This window comes from Lissotriton vulgaris, chromosome 3_1 (genome assembly GCF_964263255.1).
Source record: "Lissotriton vulgaris chromosome 3_1, aLisVul1.2, whole genome shotgun sequence".
NCBI lineage: Eukaryota > Metazoa > Chordata > Amphibia > Caudata > Salamandridae > Lissotriton > Lissotriton vulgaris.
Window position 1 is genome coordinate 1,102,297,625 of NC_141689.1, and position 22,083 is coordinate 1,102,319,707.

At 40.4% G+C, this 22,083-nt stretch overlaps 1 protein-coding gene across 2 annotated transcripts in view; it reads right to left on the minus strand.

Moving 5' to 3' along the window:
* Positions 1–22,083, minus strand: part of LOC147727488 (alcohol dehydrogenase 1-like) — a 383,740-nt gene that overhangs the window by 17,850 nt on the left and 343,807 nt on the right. For both annotated transcript variants that reach the window (XM_086961562.1, XM_086961563.1), the window contains exon 8: positions 2,422–2,560. In XM_086961562.1, the coding sequence (XP_086817688.1) occupies positions 2,422–2,560 (139 nt within the window). The remainder of the gene's footprint in view (positions 1–2,421; positions 2,561–22,083) is intronic.

A 22,083-nucleotide genomic window follows, 5' to 3' on the forward strand; every position in this document is an offset into this window, starting at 1 on the left:
GTATTAAGCTCTTAGGATGGAAATTGGTAAAGTGGGTGGGTTTTGTGTATACTTGTGTATTAAGACCTGTGCCTGTGGACTTTTTCATGACTAAAACATCTAAGGAATTGATTTATCATTGATGTTGTATGTGAAGTGTATCCTTGGGTCCTGGTATTTAGCAATTGTACCTGTGCCTCCATGTCAGCATGGGTCCTGGTCGAAATGAGAAATATGATATACCTGCAATGTTGAGCTATGCCTGTCTGCCAGTTGGTATCTCTCAATATATATTGTTCCTCAAATTGCGCCATGAAAATATTGGCATATGCAGGTGCTCCACAAAAACCCATGGATGTTCCAGTGAGGTAAGCATAAAACTCTCCTTGCCACATGAAGTAGCTGTGGTTTAAGCACAATTTTAGAATTTCTAACAGGAATACTTTGTCTGCCTTGATGTCTTGTTGTCTCAATAATGCCCATTCAATTGCCTCCAAACCTGCTGCATGGGGAATAGATGTGTACAAAGCAGTCACATCTTTCGTGCAAAGTAAGCACTGGTCTTGTATCAAACTTTGTATTTGTTGAAGTTTCTGTGAAATGTCAGTGGTATCCCTGGTGTATGTACGCCAACTTGAACAAACTGTTGTACAAAGTAATCAAGGTATCTCCCCTAGCATAAAAAATTATGTTTTTCTTGCTTTCATGTTTTATGTTCATGTTTAATATTTACATTGGATTGTATGTTGTTGAAGAGTAACCTATGTATAGGAATTTACGCTTGGTTCAAAAAGTACCCTATTTAATGTGATACAATCACATTATTCACAGAGAAATAAACAGTAAAGAAAAGTATATATCATGTTAAGCGTTGTTTATATTATATATAATTCAGTTTAGAACTTTTTTGTACTGCTCACCGCACTCAGGTCTGTGTACCTGTTAGGATAAATATATACAAATACTTTACACATTGCATAGCCCTACCTGCTCTAGCCAAGCTACCAAGTGATTGAGGAGGGGTTAGCTTGGGTGTGTAACTCCCTTATCCTGACTAAAAGAAAGGATCCCTACTTGGACAGGGTACATACCACTGCCAACTAGAGACCCCTATTTCTAACACTTATTACAGGCCCAATTAACCAACTTAAGTTTGTTTCTTTGATATGGAAAAGGCTTAAGCTGCCAGGATCTGTCTTTGTTGCTTTTAGGCAAAATGGTTTAAATGGTTGTATATTATTACTTACATGGACTAGTTGCTACAATTAAATTGATTTACCTGACCACGGACCTCCCACATATATAAGGTCCCCTAAAATATCCTTTCTCTACAATGCACTTTATTTAAATGATTTTATGAAATTGTATACATATATTTATTATTTAGAATCTCTTCAGCCTCATATGTACTATTTTCTTATTATTTATTGAAACAAAGTAACTGCTAAACTCACTTGCCACTTTTTTCTGAAAAGCTCTTTAATATTCTTTAGTCTTTTATTACGAATGTGCTAGGTGGCATTCTTTCATTATCCAAAATAAAGAATAATTTAAGAAAGAGAGATTGCGCTTCCTCAAAGTGGAAGCTGGTCCTTAGGTAGGTTCAGTCTTTTCCTGTGAGCATCATGTCAAATCTAAAGTGTTCATTAAAGTCATAGCTTGCTGAATATGATAAAAATTGCTGTACTGCCCTAAATCAAAGTGAAAGCGCAGGAATGCACTGTATTTAAGCAATACAGTGCAGTCCCGTCTCTTCTCCTGATGCTGGCGCTGTTTCGGCAGCCTAGCGCCCATTAAGCACAATTGCACAGTGATGCAATGATGACTTTATTGCACGAAGGGTTGTTTCTGTGCAGGAAGGGCCACCCTCCTGCACAAAAACAATCCTAAGAGGCGTTTTCTTCTTTCTTGGTATGCTGCAGAATGCAGCACACATTTAAAGAGGAAAAAACAAGGAGAAATAACTATATTTCTCCTCCTTATGCCTCACTTCAGGAGGCGAACAAATTTCATGCTTCCTCAGGTTTACATCACTTTGTAAATCTGGGGCAGCGTCAAATTCCATAGGTGTTGCGTGGGAAAACCCACTGCAAAGCTCATGGAACGCCTCCCGGCGGCAGAGTAAGGCAAAGCAGAGATCTACACTGCGTTGCCTAACTAATGATTTATGAGGTCACTCAAAGCCACACAGGGTGGCTTTGCATGGCTTGATAAATCAGCCCTGCATCACGCATGCACCACTTTTCGTGGTGCAAACATGACACAGAGCTCTCACAAATAAGCCTCTCTGTATCTAGAGACATCACAGTTAGATTATTACATATACATTAACTCTAGAAGTTATTTCTAATGCCCTTATACTTACATTGTTATTCACTCTAATAGTAATGAACTAGGTGCACACGCTGCTCTTTCCATCCAAGGTATTGAATAGTAACTTACCACTTTCCACCACGCAGCAGTTTGAATCCTTCATTGATCTTCTCAAATGGTAAAGTGTGAGTAACCAGCTCATCCAGATTGAACTTCTTTGCCATGTAGTCGGTTACCATCTGTGGGACGCTGTCTTTACCCTTGAAGCCTAAACATCAAGAAACATTGACAAAGTGAAATTGTGGTTAAAGTGGCTTGTTGTTGGAGCATTGCCGTCTACACTGAATGGAACCAGTAGTTCTAAAATTCTTCTTCTAATGCCTAAGAGGCCTGTTTACAAGCACTACAAGGGTGGTGCTAATTTGACCTAATATTTTGTTTTCCCCTACATTGCATATTACAAACGAGCGTTAATTTGCAGAATTTCTTTTTGGCAGTAGAATATTTTCAAAGGACTGTTCCTGGCACAACATAGATTGAAAACTGTTATAAGCCTTGAAAGATAGTGTGAAGACCATCTTAAACCAGAGAAAGCCTTGATAAATAGGTCTGACGTTTCTGCAAGCTGTCTTAAGCTAGGAAAGAATATATCTCTTGTAAGAGGATATGAAACAAAACAACAAACACGTACATACTAGCAAACATTGACAGTTTGCTAGTTCTAAAGAGCTGCTCCATGCAAATTACCAGCACCTGGGTTTAAGTATTACTTCACATAGGTTCATGAAATACATTTTTTTGGTTCAAGGACATTATATTTCGACCTGCATTGTATATCCTGTAAATCTCAGTAGGGTTTTGCGGTCACATTAGACATATGGGGGCATATTTCTGGGTATTTGGCATAAGGCACAGCAGTAAGTCACCTTGCTTTGCTGCCCTACATCATAGTGAAAGGAAGCAATGCACCATAGATATATCCAAGACAGTGTATTCCTGTCCTTTCCCCCTGCGTTGGTGCTGTTTCAGCAGCCAATCACCAACGCAGGCACCATTGCATTATAGTGCAAGGAATGTGGCCAGGGTGAGAAATAAATAAATAATAGAGAATGGCTTTTGGCGATAAATAACTTCTCACTAATACTCCTTCTAGAAACCTGGCACACTGATTTTTTTTGTATTGATGGTTTTAAAACGGTTTCCACCTAAGCTATTCCTTCAAAGTCAGGGAGAGCCAAAGGAGGCCTGATAGTTTTGATCTCGGTTACATCGCAGTTAATTCTAAACAAAACCTTATACTAATTCACAGTTTTTTCAGTTTTTATATCTTTGTACAGAAGGGAACCAATGTATAATGATTCATTTCTACATTAATATTTTTGAAAGCAGCAAACACTAGGTAGTTTTGTCCTTAGAGGAGGAATTAGACACATTTTTAAAAGGCATTAGTGGGGACTACCTGCTTATTTGGCAGGGTGATTTTAACAGTAAGAATTGTAAAATTTTAAACAGAGAACACTGTGGTCATGGGATGAACAGGGCGACCCTTGCACCCACTTCCCTCATAACACATGTTGGGATACCATTAATAATGTATGAATACAATCTAGAACTTTTGGAGCAACCTGGAAAAAAGGGCGAAATCACTGTTCAAACTTATGAAGGAGCACGATCCTCATCAAATATTGATCATGTCTTGATCTCAGGAAATTGTAAGGGTAAGTAGAAAACTTTGAAGTACAGATAAGACCATTTAGTGACCATCGCCCATTATCGCTAGCGTTGAAGCTCACCCGGAAGCATCTAGAAAAGACGTGTATAGTATTTAATATCAAAACCCAGGAAGAAAATGGAACTTCTACAAAATGGTCAGGTACCAACCCCCTAGAATTAATGGACAACTTGGCCCAAAAAAGCCATGAAGATATTTCCATCTGCTTGAGGGATCCTCATCGGATTTCCTTGTCATAACGGCTTTCTGTAATATAGTGGGAACTATTTCTGTAGATTTAAAATCAAAGAAGAAGAAACATGCTTCCTCCCAGCCATAATGTTTTGATCAAAAGTGTACAAGAATAAATGAGTGACTAAAAGAAGCGTTAAAAACCACACCTAGGGACAGGTAAAGAGTGAGCACTCTACGTATAAACTATAAGCTAAGCTAAAATACTAGGAAAGTAGAAATTAGGGAATTAGCTTAGTATAAATTGGTCCAGGCGGCAAACACAGGAGATTCTGTACTATCCCATCCCTTTTTTAAAGATGAGTCAGCCAATAAGATTGACACCATAGTATTACTGGAACAATGGTTATCACATTTTGAATATATATTTAACCCAAACAAAGAGGGCCCTTTAATTTCCGATAACATTTATACTAAAATCGTTGCTAACTCCAACCTGACCCCGATCATGCTAAAAGAAATTAAAGCTGCCTTAAAAAACATGCAAATGGTAAGGCACCTGGCCTGAATGGGGTCCCCATAGATATTTTTTAAAGTAATATAGATTTTTGGTCCTCAATACTATTACGGGTCTACTGTAACGCCACAGCTGGAGGCGTATTGCCCACTAGCTGGGTGGAAAGTACTATAATACCTATCATTAAGAAGGGCGATAGAGGGGACGAAAAATACTATCACCCTATATCCCTACTTGATTCACCATCTAAGTTGATTGGAAGAATCTTTCTGGAAAGGTTAGAAACCTTGGTAAGTGAAAACAACATTCTTACTGAGTCACAATATAGTTTCAGAAGGGGTATAGGGAATGTTGAGCACTGCGTCAACCTCGAACTGTTGATTGGGAAATACACAATTGGCAAGGAGGGGCAAACTACATCTTTGCTTCATAGATCTTACAAGTGCATTCGACCTAATACACCATGCTAAATGATGGCAAACCTTTTTAGGGATATTGTGCTTCAAAAGACATATAATTTATCTGTCACAAATCTATGCTTTATTATCTTCTAGAGTCCGCTGTGGTCTTAATGGCCAATGTACTTCCCGTTTTAGAGTCACCAGGCGTATATGTCAAGGGTGCGTCCTTGCACCACTCTTATTTTCCTTTAATAATAATAATGTTGATATATCTCTGCAAAACTTGCATGCGGACGCTCCCAGAATTGGTAATCATAAAACTCCAATCCTCTTGTATGCGGAAAACGCAGTCCTACTTTCAATGACAGCCAACAGGATGCAATGCCTAATTGAAAACTTTGCACGAATCATGAATGGAAAAGATCTAATTCTTAATCTTACTAAAACATTTATTATAACTTGTGGAAGAGGGAAAACTAAATATATAAGTCATTATGTAGAAGGTGTTTTCATTGAAAGAACATCCTCCTTTTCATATTTAGGGTTCCTTTTTACAAGCCAGGGAAGTTGGTGTGCTCATTTGAACCTTTCATAAATTGACATTTATACGGTTAATTGAGGCTATTTTTAGATTCTCACAAAAAATCGGGAACAACCCAGTTAGAGAAATTCTGACCCTATATAGGAGCAAATGCCTTACATGAACTTGCTATGGAGCGGCAATATAGGGGATGGCTAACTACACTCCATTGCAATCTAAGGAAAACATAATACTAAAGAGGCTTCTAGCTGTTCCCGATTCCACCTCTTCATATATAGCCCATAAGGAGCTGTCCATCCCCTACATTAGTGAATACATCAGCATAGCAGCTCTTAGGCTCTGCAATGGAATCTGGACTAAAGAGGAGACTACATTTGCAAAGGAGATTATAATGGATTGTTTAGCTCTAGATCACGATAAAAAAAATCCCCTGGCTACAGTATATTCAAAATCTTTTAACTGAGTATAAGATGGATGTCGACCCCAAAGATCCCATTACCATTCAGAAATATAGCAAAAGGGACCTGAAATAGAGGCTCACAGAATCTAGAGACGCATTAAGAGATACAGCAGTATGCTTTAAACAGACAATTGAATCATACTATCAAGGGCCACTATTTTTGGCTACCCAGCCATATCTATTGTTTACAGGAAACTTAAAGCATAGGTTCCTTTTAACTAGATTACGATTTGGCACTTTCCATCACTTGATTGCATTCCCCAAGATGGGCAAGTGGAATCATGCCTTTCCAAACTGCCCTTGTGATGGAAAATCATCACAACAATCTTTGCACTTTATAATTTTTTGTAATATTTACAGAGATATTAGGAAGTATGTTTTACATCCTTTATTTATTGATAGCAATCAGTATTTATAAACCTGCTTTTAATTATATCTGTATTTTGCAAAATGTAATTGTCTATTGTACAAATGGCGATCGAGAAAAGAATAAATAATTACCACCTGGAGGCCCTATTATATGTAAACCCCTAGGCCTACAAGTATAGATCAGCCTCTTTTCCATTAAATGTTTTTATGCTTTTCTCTCAGTCTTTTGTATAACATTTTAACTGTTTCACCAATCTCCCTTAATTGCCTTAGTACTAGTATGTACTAGAGTATCCTGTACTGGACTATATGAACAAATGTTTTGCTAATGGAATAATGAACATTTCTAGAATGCTTTTATGGCTGTGTTTTGTAAACCGAATAAAGCTTGACTTGACTTGACTGTTCCTGGCACAATATAGTTTGAAAACTGTTTTAAGCTTTGAAAGACAGTGTGGAGACTATCTTAAACCTGAAAAAGCCTTGATAAATAGGTCTGACGTTTATGAAAACTGTCTTAAGCCAGGAAAGAACATATCTCTTGTAAGAGGATATGAAACAAAACAACAAACTAGCAAACTTTGACAGTTTGCTAGTTCTAAAGAGCTGCTCCATGCAAATTACCAGCACCTGGGTTTAAGTAACCGATCACATAGGTTTATGAAATACATTTTTTAGGCTTTTTTTTAGAGTGGTACAAGGACATTATACGTCGACCTGCATTGTATATCCTGTAAACCTCAGTAGGGTTTTGTGGTCACATTAGAAATATGGGGGCATATTTCTGGGTATTTGGCATAAGGCACAGCAGCAAGTCACCTTGCTTTGCTGCCCTACGTCATAGTGAAAGGAAGCAATGCACCACATATATATATATATATCTATCCAATACAGTGTATTCCTGTCCTTTCCCCCTGCGCTGAAGCTGTTTCAGCAGCCTATCACCAACGGAGGCACCATTGCATTAGAGTACATGGAATGTGGCAAGGGTGAGAAACAAATTAAATAATAGAGAATGGCTTATGGCGATAAATAACTGCTCAATAATACTCCTTCAAGAAACCTGGCACACTCAACTTTTTTGTATTGATGGTTTTAAAACGCTTTCCACCAAAGCTATTCCTTCAAAGTCAGGGAGAGCCAAAGTAGGCCTGATAGTGTTGGTCTCTGGTACATTGCAGTTAATTCTAAAAAAATCTTATAATAATTGACAGTTTTTTCAGTTTTGATATCTTTGTAAAAAAAAGGGAACCAATGTATAATGATTCATTTCTACAATAATATTTTTGATAGCACCAAATACAAGGTAGTTTTGTCCTTAGAGGAGGAATTAGACATATTTTTAAAAAGCATTAGTGGGGACTACCTGCATATTTGGTCTGGTGATTTTAACAGTATAAAACGTAACAGTGGTCATGGGATGAACAGGGCAACCCTTGCTCACACTTCCCTCATAACGCATATGGGGATACCATTAATAGCTTAATGTATAAATAAAATCTATACCTTTTGGAGATACCTGGAGAAAAGGGCGAAATTTCTGTTCAAACATATGAAGGAGCACGATCCTCATCAAATATTGATCATGTCTTGATCTCAGGAAATTGTAAGGGTATAATAGAAACTTTGAAGTACAGATAAGCCCATTTAATAACCATCGCCCATTATTGCTGGTGTTGAAGCTTACCCTGGTGGATCTAGAAATTACGTGTATAGTATTTAATATCACAACCCAGGGAGAAAATGCCACTTCTATAAAATGGTTAGGTACCAACCCCCTAGAATTCATGGACAACTTGGCCCAAAAAGACCAAGAAGATATTTCCATCTACTTGAGGGCTCCTCATCGGATTTACTTGTCATAACGGCTTCCTGTAATATAGTGGGCACTATTTCTGTGGATTTAAATTCAAAGAATAAGAAACATGCTTCCACCCATCCACAATGTTTTGATCAAAAGTGAACCAGAATAAATCAGTAACTAAAAGACGCATTACAAACCACACCTAGGGACAGGGAAAGGGTGAGCACTCTATGTAAAAACTATAAGCTAAGCTAAAATGCAAGGAAAGTAGAAATTAGGGAATAAGCTTTGGATAAGTTGGTCCAGGCGGTAAAGACAATAGATGCTGTACTATTCTGGAAGAGGTTATAAAATACCTTTAATAAAGATGAGTCAGCCACTAAGATTCAGACCATAGTATTACTGGAACAATGGTTATCACATTTTGAATATATATTTAACCCAAACAAAGAGGGCCCTTTAATTTCCGATAACATTTATAATATAATCATTGCTACCTCCAACCTGACCCTATCATGCTAAAAGAAATTAAAGCTGCCTTCGAAAAACGTGCAAATGGTAAGGCACCTGGCCTGAATGGGGTTCACATAGATATTTTTTAAAGTAATATAGATTTTTGGTCCCCAATACTATTAAGGGTCTATAACGCCACAGCTAGAGGCGTATTGCCCACTAGCTGGGTGGAAAGTACTATAATTCCTATCATTAAGAAGGGAGATAGAGGGGATGAAAAATACTATTGCCCTATATCCCTACTTGATTCAACATCTAAGTTGATGGGAAGAATCCTTCTGGAAAGGTTAGAAACCTTGGTAAGTGGAAACAACTTTCTTACTGAGTCACAATATGGTTTCAGAAGGGGTATAGGGACTGTTGAGCACTGCGTCAACGTCAAACTGTTGATTGGGAAATACACAATTTGGAAGGGGGGCAAACTACATCTTTGCTTCGAAGATCTTACGAGTGGATTCGACCTAGTAAACCATGCTAAATGATAGCAGACCTTAATAGGGATATTGTGTCCCAAAAGACATAATAATTTATCTGTCACAAATCTATGCTTTATTATCCTCCAGAGTCCGCTATGGCCTTAATGGCGAATGTACCCCCCGTTTTAGAGTCACCCGACATATATGTCAAGGGTGCGTCCTTGCAAGACTCTTATTTTCCTTTTATAATAATAACGTTGATTCATCTCTGCAAATCTTGCATGCTGTCACTCCCAGAATTGGTAATCTGGGGGTCTTTAGTTGGCATAGGTAGGTACCAATGTCCAAAGGGTCCCTTGCTTCTAGTCAGGGTAAGCGGGATACACTCTTTAGATAACCCCTGCTCACCCCCTTGGTAGCTTGGTACGCGCAGACAGGCTTATCAAAGGCAATGTGTAAAGTATTTGTACCAACACTAACAGTAACACAGTGAAAACACCACAAATGGACTACACACGAGTTTAGAAAAAACAGTATCTTCATCTAAACTACACAAGACCAAAATGACAAAAATCATACACAGTTCAAGAATATGATTTTAAAAGAGTTCTAGGGTTTGCGTCAAAATAATCCACAGTTGCATCACGTTTAGCCAAAAGTACCTTTAGATGCAACAAAAGTTCCAAAGTGAAAGCTGTAGCTTTGAAAAACAAGCGATGCGTCACTCCTGAGACCCTGGGGAGGCGATGCGATAGCCCCGCTGGATGCAATGGGCGTGTTGCAATGAATCTGGTCTGTATGGGGAGGGAGGCAATACCTTGTATTGATTCCGGTGCGCAGGTTTCGTAGGAAGCATCTCGCAAAGGTACGATGCCATGATCTTCGTGACAGTGATGATCTCAGGTGCGGTGGCGATGCGCAGTGTCAATCTTCTCCTCTCGCGGCCCCTCGATGCGATGGCTCTGCGACAACACTCACAGTGACGTGATGCGGTCCGTAAGCAAGCGGTGCGGTGATCTCACCCAGGGATGACAGGCTCTGCGATGATACTAGCAGAGATGGTAAACTTCCCGCACCGGAGCAATGCATTCCCCAAGCAAATAATGCGTCGGTTCTTGCAGCGGCAACAGGCGCTGTGACGATCCCGATCTTTGCGGCGTCTGTAATTTCCTTGTGTTGGGGATGCACTCCGCAAGCGAGCAATGCGTGCAAATTTGCAGATTTCCTTAGTTTCTCCTTGTCCAGCTTCCCAAACAACAGGTACAACTTCCAGAGGCACCACAACTGGACCAAACACTCTAGGAAGGACAGAACTCTCTCAGTAGAGTCCAGGGGGGAAGCTGGGGGAGAAGCCCTTTTGTTCCAGGGACTTCTTAAACGGGAGCCAGCTCTACTCAGGCCCTTGGAGATATCTTCAAGCAAGGGGTCACAACACAAAGCAAAGTCCTTCCCCTCTCCTTGGCAGCAAATTAACTGCAGGTCAGCCCAAAGCCACACAGCAGGACAGGCCTTCCTCTTCAGTCTTCCAGCTTTCTTCTTGGAAGAGGTTCCTTCTTGATTCCAGGATGATCTAATTTTCTGTAGTCTGGGGTCCTGTACTTATACCCCAAAAAGTCTTTGTTCCCTTTGTGCAGAAGGGGTCTGATCCCGGTCTGAAACAGTTCTGGGTGCTTCTTGAGCACTTTGTTTTCCTGGCTTCTCCTTTCCTTTCAAAGAGAGGGGCAGGGTCTTTAGCCGCCCAGCAGGAGGTGGAGCCAGCATTGTGGAAGGCAGGCACAGCCCTATTAAGGCCCAGGTGCTATCCCCTCCCACCACTCTTGATGCAGATGGAGCTATTCACCCCGGGGATGGCCCACTCAGCCTCTGGGAGCCACCCAGCCTCTGTCGCTCACAAACCAGTTAGCCAATTCACAAATAGGCCAAGGCACACAGAAAGGTCAGACAAGAAAACAGCCACCTTCTAAAAGTGCTGTTTTCAAACACAGGATTTAAAAACCATCTTTCCTAACATATGTGTCATTAAATTCTGAGTTCAGGGATACCAGACCTTTATGTCCTATCTTGCTCCTATGGGAAGATATGCAGGTAACCACTGTATTCCCCATTATAGCCTATGGGCAAGATAGCCTTACAATAGTGGAAAAACAAAAATGGCTGTAATTCACTACCAGAGCTTGTCACCCGCACTAGTACATGCTCTACCTCTCACATACACTGCACTCTGCCCAGGGGGGTACCTTGGGCCTTTCATAGGGTTGTCCAATGTGTACAGAAAGGGAAGAGTTAGGCCTGGTCAGTGGGGAAACTGTCCAGGTTGACATGGCAGTTCCCAGACTGCACACAGGCACTGTGGTGGCAGGCCTGAGACACCATTTTAGGGCTACTCATTTGGGGGCACAATCAGTGCTGCAGGCCGACTAGTAGCATTTGAATCACCAGCCCTGGCACACTCATTGCATTTTACTAGGGACCTCTTGGTAATACAAATATACCAATCATAGATAACCAATTACAATAACAATTTACTCACGGAGTACTTGCACTTGACACTGATCAGCAGTGGCAAAGGGCCCAAAGCATCTAAACCAGCAAAAATGAAATCCAGCACAGCATCAAAAATACAGGAGGTAGAGGCATAAAGTCAGGGGAAACTACGCCAAAGATGCCAGGTCTAACGGTAATCATAAACCCCCAGTCCTCTTGTACGCGGAAAACGAAGTCCTGCTATCAATGGCAGCCAACGGGATACAATGCCTAATCGAAAACTTTGCACAATTCATGAATGGAAAAGATCTAATTCTTAATCTTACTAAAACATTTATTATGATTTGTGGAAGAGGGAAAGCTAAATATGGAAGCCACTATGTAGAAGGTGTTTCCATTGAAAGAACATCCTCCTTTTCATCTTTAGGGCTCCTTTTTACAAGCCAGGGAAGTTGGTGTGCTCATTTGAACCTTTGTAAATTGACATTTATGCGATTAATTGAGGCTATTTTTAGATTCTCTAAAAAAAATCGGGAACAAACAAGTTAGGGAAATTCTGACACTATATAGGAGCAAATGCCTTACCGCAACTTGCTATGGAGCGGCAATATGGGGGATGGCTAACTACACTCCATTGCAATCTCAGGAAAACAAAATGCTAAAGAGGTTTCTAGCTGTTCCCAATTCCACCTCTTCATGTATAGCCCATAAGGAGCTCTCCATCCCCTACATTAGTGAGTACATCAGCATAGCAGCTCTTAGGCTCTGGCATGGAATCCGGACTAAAGAGGAGACTACATTTGCAAAGGAGATTATAATGGATTGTTTAGCCCTAGATCACTATAAAAAAAATCCCCTGGCTACAGTATATTCAAAATCTTTTAAGTGAGTGTAAGATGGATGTCGACCCCAAAGATCCCGTGACCATTCAGAAATATAGCAAAAGGGACCTAAAATTAAGGCTCGCAGAATCCATAGACGCATTAAGAGATACAGCAGTATGCTTAAACAGACGGTTAAATTATACAGTCAAGGTCCACTATTTTTGGCTACCCAAACATATCTATTGTTTACAAGAAACTTACAACATAGGTTCCTTTTAACTAGATTACGATTTGGCACACTCCATCACTTGATTGCATTGTGCATTCCCCAAGATGGGCAAGTTGAATCATACCCTTCCAAACTACCCTTGTGATGGAAAATCATCCCAAACGACTTTGCACTTTATACTTTTTTGTAATTTTTACAGAGGAAGTATGTTTTACGTCCTTTATGTATTGATAGCAATAAAAGTATTTTTATAAACATGCTTTTAATTACATCTGTAGTTTGCAAAATGTAATTGTCTGTAACGCAGTAATTACTTTTGTACAAATGGCGATCAAGAAAAGAATAAATAATTACCACCTGGAAGCCCTATTATACGTAAACACCTAGGCCTACAAGTATAGATCAGCCTCTTTTCCATTAAATGTTTTTATGCTTTTCTCTTAGTCTTTTGTATAACATTTTAACTTTTTTACCAATTTCCCTTAATTGCCTTAGTACTAGTATGTACTAGAGTAGCATGTATTGGACTATATGAACAAATGTTGTGCTAATGGAATAATGAACATTTTTAGAATGCTTTTATGGCTGTATTTTGTAAACCAAATAAAGCTGACTTGACTTGACTGTTCCTGGAACAATATAGTTTGAGAAAAAAGTTTTAAGCCTTGAAAGACAGTGTGGAGACTATCTTAAACCTGAGAAAGCCTTGATAATTAGGTCTGACGTACATGAAAACTGTCTTAAGCCAGGAAAGAATATATCTCTTGCAAGAGGAAATAAAGCAAAACCGCAAATACATACAAACTAGCAAACTATGACATTAGGTTACATGGCTCTCTAGAGAGCTGCTCCATGCAAATTACCAACACCTGGGTTTAGGTAAACAATCACATAGGTTCATGAAATACATTTTTGAGGCTTTTTTTCAGAGTGGTTCAAGGACATTATACTTCGACCTGCATTGTATTGTATATCCTGTTAGTCAAACTAATGTTGATAGTGAAACCTCATTAGGGGTTTGCAGTCACATTAGAAAACATTGTGGGCATATTTATGGGTATTTGGCCTAGGGCACCGCAGCAAGTCACATTGCTTTGCCCCCCATAGTGAAAGGAAGCAATGCACCATGTATATATCCATTACGGTCCATTCCTGTCCTTTCCGCCTGTGCTGGTGCTGTTTCAGCAGCCTATCACCAATGCAGGCCCCCATGAACTATAGGATTAAAAAAGTACCATATCAGGGTATATCATCAAGCAACAACACCATTACCCTATGTGCTGTATCAACATGTTTCTGCTGTAGGTCACTGCCATAATGGGTTGATGACATTCGTCAGGATACAGATCCCTAAGTAAATTTCTACATACGTGCCCTCCTACCTTTTTTACTATATGGTTGGGAACTCCTAGGGAGCTTCAATTGCCCTTTTTGTAGACACACCATCTGTGTACCTGAGTTTCATCAATAATTATCCTAACTCGGGGACAGAGTGGGTACCCTGTTCTGTAGTCACACTTACTTTAAGTTATGGGATTCTCCTATTAGGCCACTCTGATCCCTCCTGTAAGTACCCACTATAAGAGGCTGACCTTGGAAGAAAAATGGCACAAAGGGAAGGAACAATAAACATTAGACTCATCGTTCAAGTCACATCTACCATGGTGAATTAGTGTGAATTTGCCTTGCAGTTGTTCATCTTCTTTTAAAAAACGGACGGCTTAGTACCATCAGTACCCAACACGCTAAGCTTGGTTTGGTGCTACAGAAAGAGGTGACATTCTTCTTCTTAAATCTATCAATAAATGTTAATAGCCTCAAGACCTACCACCTTTGCCAAGTTCTACTGAATAGATCAGAATTAAATATAAAGTGTTCATTGCCTAGTGGGAAAAGTTTACTAGGGAGCAAACAATATTCTTTTTATTGTGCAGTATGGCAAACCATTAATGAACACATTCTGGTGAAACCATAATTACTCTAACATCATGAGTTGATACAACAGCTTTCTGTTTTTGCAACCTACTCTGCCAAGCTTTAGATCTTATTGTTAACTCTGTGCTATGACTTCTTAATATGAGCCCTTATTAACATAAGTGCCTTAACTGTTTGTTCGATAAAAACTCACATTTCTCCACAAAAAGTCTACTCAACTGAAATACTTTCTACTGGTTAGTTAATAAGTGGGAGCTCTTTGGGTAAACGTGCAAAGTGTATCCTACACTGAAATTAGGTAATGGAGTATGTGGAAATGTCTTCTGTGATGTTGGGTGCCCATAGCAATGTAATTGTTTATCTTCTGTCATTTTTCACAAATATGTCTTAACCTGAATCCTGGCACAGAGTGGATAATGAGACTGGAAAGAGCTATATGAAGTAACTGCTTTTTTGGTTGGTGTTGATGCTGTTTTATTGGTTAGTATGAGGAATACATTGCAAAAATCGCTTTGAAAGGCTTTAGAGGACCTTTTGTTAAGCTGCCCATTGTTGTGCCACAAGGCATGAAGAGCATTGTACTTGAGGTTTGTTAGTGTGGTTGTTAGCTGTGTAAAATAATATATTGCTTATAGAAATATATATATTTCTTTTAACCCGTCGCAACCTGTCACGGTGGGGTCGTGACTCCAGCATCGTTTTGACAGAACTCAAACAGTATATAGACATTTCGAAGGCTTTGCTTAAGGTGAGTGGTTTACTAATAAAGTAATAAAAGTTATATAATTATACAGGGAACATTTTTTAAAGGTATTTTATTACTTTTTAGGGAGTCACAAGGCCTCCCCGCACCGTGCAGGCACGTATTTCCAGATCGTACTGGGTGCGTGACTCTGAGGTAATTTATTCACTATATAGACAATTTAAAAGATTTGTTTACAGTAAGAAGTTTTGTAATTAAGTTTCAAAATTAGTATAATTATACTACAAATACATTTCAAAGATCATTTGAATGCATTTTGTGAAGTCGCAATAGCACTGCGATGTAAGCACAAAGGCGCTGCGCATCCCATGTGACTCTTGAACTAATAGATCTTATTGGTTGAACACCTTTTTATCTTTCTAAGAGGAGGATGCCATCTCTTTTCCTCCATCTTTTTTTATGTGGCTCTTAGGTTTCACACCTTTTGTATTGGCACTGAGAATTCTATTATTTTTGGGGAGTTTCTGACTCATTATTTCACAGGTAAACATGGGATCTGGTGGTCCAGCAAGTCCAGAAGACTTTGATGATATGCTGTAAGATGAGGAACCAGCAAAGAAAAGGAAAGAGAGCATTTTTGGGCCTTCTTTACTATTTCCCAAGGGGAAAAGAGGTCAATGCTCGCAAAGTAACTTGCAGTCTGTGCCAAAAAACATTGTCTTGTGGCTCTGAGAAAAGTATTCATGTGGGATGTCTTCCATGATGAAGCACCTGCGGACCAGCCATACAACCCACCTTCTCAGAGAGGTAAGAGGAAGGAGAGAGCAAGGAGCAACTGGGGATTCTGGACAAGCAAGCATCACATGAGTTGGTGTGTTGCCAACTGAACCACCTCTGTCAGTTCTAGAGTTTGCCGTAATTGGGCAGCATTGTTTAAAATGCAAATCTATTTTATGTGTAGGGGGGCAATCAATCCCTGCAATTGTAGACACTATCATGATTCCATCAAATGTTAAGTTTCTTTCTCTAAGCTCCTGGTGAAACTTTTTTTGTTTTATTAGAATTCACCATGTTTGAAAGCTTTTGAGCACAAACTTTAAAAAAGAAACACAAAAAATGAAATTGTTAGAAAATACAAAAATAAATAAAAAAACGGTTCTTCTTAGAACAACCTATTCTGGTTAAAGAAAGAATTACATGTTATATGTATGTTTGTATTAGTGTGAATATATAGTGTTCTGTTTTTTAGTGTGTGAGTTAGAGTGTAGATAATTGACTGAGTATTTGACTTACTATGTGTGACTGAGTGCATGTATGAGTAGCTGTATGGTTGTGTTATAAGGTGTATGAATGCCTGTAGGAGAGAGTGAGTAACTACATTAGAGACTATATGGGTGAGTGAGAAGGTGTATGAGTGTTTCTATGGATGATTGAGTGGGTGTTGTGTGGCTGTATGTGTGAGTGGGTGATAGGGTGCATGAGCGGGTTTATGCATGAGTGACTGGGTGCATGACTGACTCCATGAGTGAGTGAGTGTATGAATAACATTATGGGTGAGTGAGTGACTGTGTGAGTAGGTGTATGTGTGAATGAGTGACTGTGTGAGTGTTATATGAATGAGTGAGTAGATGCATAAGTTCCTGTATGGGTGTGCAAGTGGGTGTTGGATGAGTGAGTAGATATGTGAGTACCTATTTGGTGAGTTAGAATCAGTACCCAGAGCTTAATAAAAGTGACAAAGAATCATTTGAGAGTTTCATAGCATTGATACGTGGTAAAAGAAACTGGTGACAAGGGTTAACAACTGCTTTTCTATACATGAAGACCTTCTGCATGACTAGGTCAAACAAATATACCTGTAGTACACAATGTATCATGATACATCTAAACACATATCAGTCCAAAACCTGTTGTAAAAGAAAAAGAATATAGAACAAGAGTACAAATATTATTTAGTATTTGATTTACAAAATTCAAAAAACATAATTGCATATATTACTCATGCTGGAACAGTATATCATAGTCAAATAAAATATTTTCATTTCCCTTTTTACTGTTCTCAGCTTTCATACTTTCACACCATAAACAATGTACTTTTTTGAAGCTCTATCCTTGAACAGTGGGGAATAAAACAATTGTATGGATTATAGAAAAAAAACATAGTACATAATTTTAAATAAGGTACACTATGCATAGCTCAATCAATCAGGGTTTAGAAGTGCACTACTCACCCGTTAGGGTCTCAAGGCGCTTCGGGGGATGTATGCAGCTCCGTGGGGTCAATCGAAGACCCAGGTTTTGAAGTCTTTCCTGACTTTGTGCAGTGTCGGGCTTTGCCTGAGGTGAAAGGGGAGATCGTTGCAGGTCTTGTCTGCAAGGTAGGAGAAGGACCTTCCACCCTCTCTGTTCCTGTATAAGCGTGGGACGGTGGCTACGGCGAGGTCAGCTGAGTGGAGATTTCTCTTGGGGTATGGAAGGCTAGGCGGTTATTGAGGTATTGTGGTCCGATGTTGTGGAGGGCCTTGTAGGCGTGTGTGAGCAGCTTGAAAGTTATTCTTCTTTTGACGGAAAGCCAGTGGAGGTCACGGATGTGTTGGGTAATGTGGTTGCACCATTGCATATCCAGGATTATTCTGGCTGTGGTGTTCTGGACGGTCTGAAGCGTGCAGAGGAGTTTTTGATGATTCCGTCATAGAGGGCGTTGGCAAAGTACAGTCTGCTGGTGATGAGGGTGTGAGTGACCGTTTTCCTGGAGTCGGGGGGTATCTATTTGAATGTTTTGCATGGTATGCAGAGGGTGTTGAAGGATGCGGAGGTGATGTCGTGGATCTGGCGATTCATAGTGAGCAATGAGTCCAGTATGATACTGAGGTTGTGTGCATGTCTTTCGGTGGGGGTGGGTTTCCAAGGGCAGGGGCCCACCAGGTGTTGTCCCATGTGGAGGGGGTGGAGCCAAGGATGAGGACCTATGATTTCTCTGAGATGAGTTTCAGGCAGCTGTTCTTCATCCAGGTTGCAACAGCTGTCATCCCTTTTTAGAAGTTGCGCCTTGTGACGTTAGGTTCCTTGGTGAACTACAATTCATTAAACTGTTGTTTTACCTACACTTACTACAGTAATGTTAAGAAATATTCTTTAGAACATTTCCCTTTTTATTATACCTGGTACACAGCTATCAATAAATGTAACATACAGTTGCATTTTGGAGATTATTTTCAAAATATGACCCCTAGTAGGCCGAGTAATATCTAGAGTGATGATCAGCCATGTTGATAAAACAAATTATATTCATTTTTTTATCCAGGAATACTACATAGATGTTCGGTTGAACAAAAACGAGGTGCCAAATTTAAAGGTTGAAAGGTAGTTTTGCTGTCAATTGAAGGTTGCTGTGTTTCCATTCTGCCTTCTGTGTTTTTGTGTTACATTGCAGTGTTTTATAAGAGGGTGTAGTATCCACATGCTATATTAACTCTTTTATGTAAGTCAAAAGACCTGTTGGATTCTGGACATCTTTTTGTAGACTTACAGGCACATGCATCATTTTATAAATTAGCGTTTCCTTATTTGCGATATTTAAGGAATCGCAAATAAGAATCGCTAAACGTGATGCAACATAAAAGTTGCGATTAAATAAAGAAGCGCAAAAAATCGTAAATAAAATAGCGATTCCTGCAATTGCGATTTCGCTATTAGCAATTTCACAATTTGCGAAAACGCAATTACCAGAATCGCACATTGATGCATCTTGATGACATCAGAACCAGGAAGTGAGCAGCTCAAGCCTCATTTTCAGTGCACAGGCTCAGGGAGAGGAGCGAGCTGGCTCTGGGAGCAGAACAGGAGTGGGACTGAGAGATTGGAAACACCTGGCAAGTAACTGAAAATGGAAGCTGCACAAACAGCAGAGGACAGCCAAACAGGCAGGAAAAGGAAAATTACATTTTTGGAGAAATAAATTGACAACCTCATTGAGGGAGTAGTTCACAGCCATGATAATCTGTTTGGAAAAGCATCTTTAAAAGTGCCAGAGCAGGAGAAAAGAAAAATATGGATCCGGATCCAAAACAGAGTGAATGCCATTGGGGTGACACACCGCACCACTGAAGAGCTGAAAAAGCGATGGTACGATTTGCGCAGTCAGGCTAAGGTGCGCATTGCTGAACGGCTGAAGGACTAAATGAAGACAGGAGGGGGAACACCAACAGCCACTGGGAACACTCCCATTGAGGACTTGGTGGAATCCACAATCCAGCCTGAAGCTGTTGTTGGTGTGACACAGCTAGAAACCTCAGGAGCTACATACACACCTGAAGGTAAGATGAATGCATGTTGCCATTGTCCAAAATAATAAAGTTAGAACCTGAGCTCTGAACAGGATAAGTGTACACTTCTTAGCATCTACTACACAATGTTTTCAGAAAGGGAAGTGCATTATTGGAGATGTAGGCAGGTAAAGCAGATACAATGAAAAACAAACAAATATGCAAAAACAACTCTCAAAAGTGTAACATATGCTCAATTTAATGACAAATGCAGAACGTGTAGAGGCTGACGATAGTGATGTCCAGGAAATGCAGCACTCCAGCGCATCTGAACATGAGGACACAACGGTTCTGCCAACAAAACAGTCACGAGCACCAAACTCACGCAGGGCACCTGTCCCAACACTGGTCTCCATGGCTTCAGATGATAATGTCAATGCAACACCTGAGGGCAGCCATCGCCAAATCACTCCCATCACAACTCCACAAACACAGGTCCGCAGAGGCAATCACAGAGTCCGGCGTAGAAAACTTAGAGCACGCAGTACACAGCAGGAAGAGCAACCAAATGATGTCTGGGGTGGCCTTAAGGGACAGATGCTTCATACGCATCACCTGCAGAGTAAGAACACACGATTAATTCAGATCCAAATCGGAAAGATGGCAAACAACATTGCAGTACTGTCCAATAATGTGCAGCAACTGACCAAGGTCATGCAGGAGGGACATGCATCTCAGAAAAAACACAATTGACAACTCATGCAGCCCCTCAAAATGTATGAGAAATCTAACAATAGGCTGGCCACTGCAACTGCACTGCTGCCACGTAGGTCTGTGACCATGCAAACACAAATGTGCCATTGGAGCGGGGATGTGGCTAAGGCACTGGACCAGGTGAGCAATGCTGTGGAAATGATGAATGCATCCACTAGTGCAGCCAACATGTCTACGCAGGAAGAGGGTAGTGAGGGTGCCTCAAGCATGAGCACTATAGTCATGCCAGTTGCCACTGCAGAGATACGCAACACACGCAGCAGTACCCCCTCCACTTCCAACATGATGGATGAAGATGCTGGCTCTGACAGGCGTCTGGGTGTTCTCGGGAGAAAGCGCTAGACTTCCATGTACTATAAGATTTCGAGATGGCGACGTATCCATTGTTGCAATGTGACCTTTTGACTGACTTTCAAGTCATCCTTACTTTTCATACCACATATGTCCATAACCTAGACTCCTGGGACACTGGTCACATTGAAAGTGTGCTTCAACACTCTGGTCATTATTTCTTTACATAAAGCTTACTTGGCTTGCAATATAGTTTTTGTGTCATCATTACTCACCTTAGAAGTAATTTTGTGTGATGTCCAATCTTCTCCTGCACCCTTCTGCTGCGCTTGACCCTTGTAGTGCACGGTGTTGTGGCACTTGCTGGTTCCCATCCTCCGAGTCGCTGTCAGACAACTCGATTTCCATTCCTCCCTTGGTCCCAATATTGTGCAGCATGGCACAGGCTGCTACTATCTTACAGCATTGTTCAGAGTTATGTTGGAATGCTCCACCGGTCTTATGGAGGCATCTGAATTGGCTGTTCGGCAGCCCAAATGTGCTCTCTATGAAGGTCCTTGTTGATATATGTGCTGCATTGTACCTCTGTTGGTTAGCAGTTGTAGGATTGAGGTAAGGTGTCATGAGGGAATTACGCAAGGCGTATGTGCTGTCACCTACATGTAAGGAAGCAAAGGGGGTCAGTGGTTGTTTGACATTGACATACGTACAATGAATGTGAGAATGTATTGCACATATTTACCAAGCAGATGTCCCTCTCCAAATTCCTCCCTGCCAAGACGGGTGTAAATGCCACTTTGCCTGAATATATAGGAATCATGTGCACTGCCTGGAAATTGCGCCACAATGTCAGTTATCATGTTTTTAGCATTGCAGACAACCTGAATATTGAGGGAATGATAACATTTCCTATTCCTATATAAATATTCCTGTGCTGCAGGGGACATTTTGCCACATGGGTGCAATCAATACAACCCAAAACATGTGGGAAGCAAGCAATCTGGTAAAACTCATGTTTACTTTTAGCAAGGTCATGCGCTGTGGTAGGGAAATTGATGTGTGAGCCTATCCGGACCATCATAGCATCAAGGAATGCTTTGAATATTCTTGAAAGTGCGCTTTGCGACACACCCCCAACTGCTGCAATGACTTCCTGAAAACTGCCTGACGACAGTAGATGTAGGAAACATTGGACCTGCACATGCATTGGGATGGCATTGGTCCTACGTGTCTGTCGTTGCAGGATGGGGTCCAATTCATTGATGAGATCATGGATCATTGCTGCATTCAGTCTATACTTATCGTATATTTCATTATCTTGCTGTCCTAGCAAAGTTATGCAGACTGTGAAAATGCGCTCAT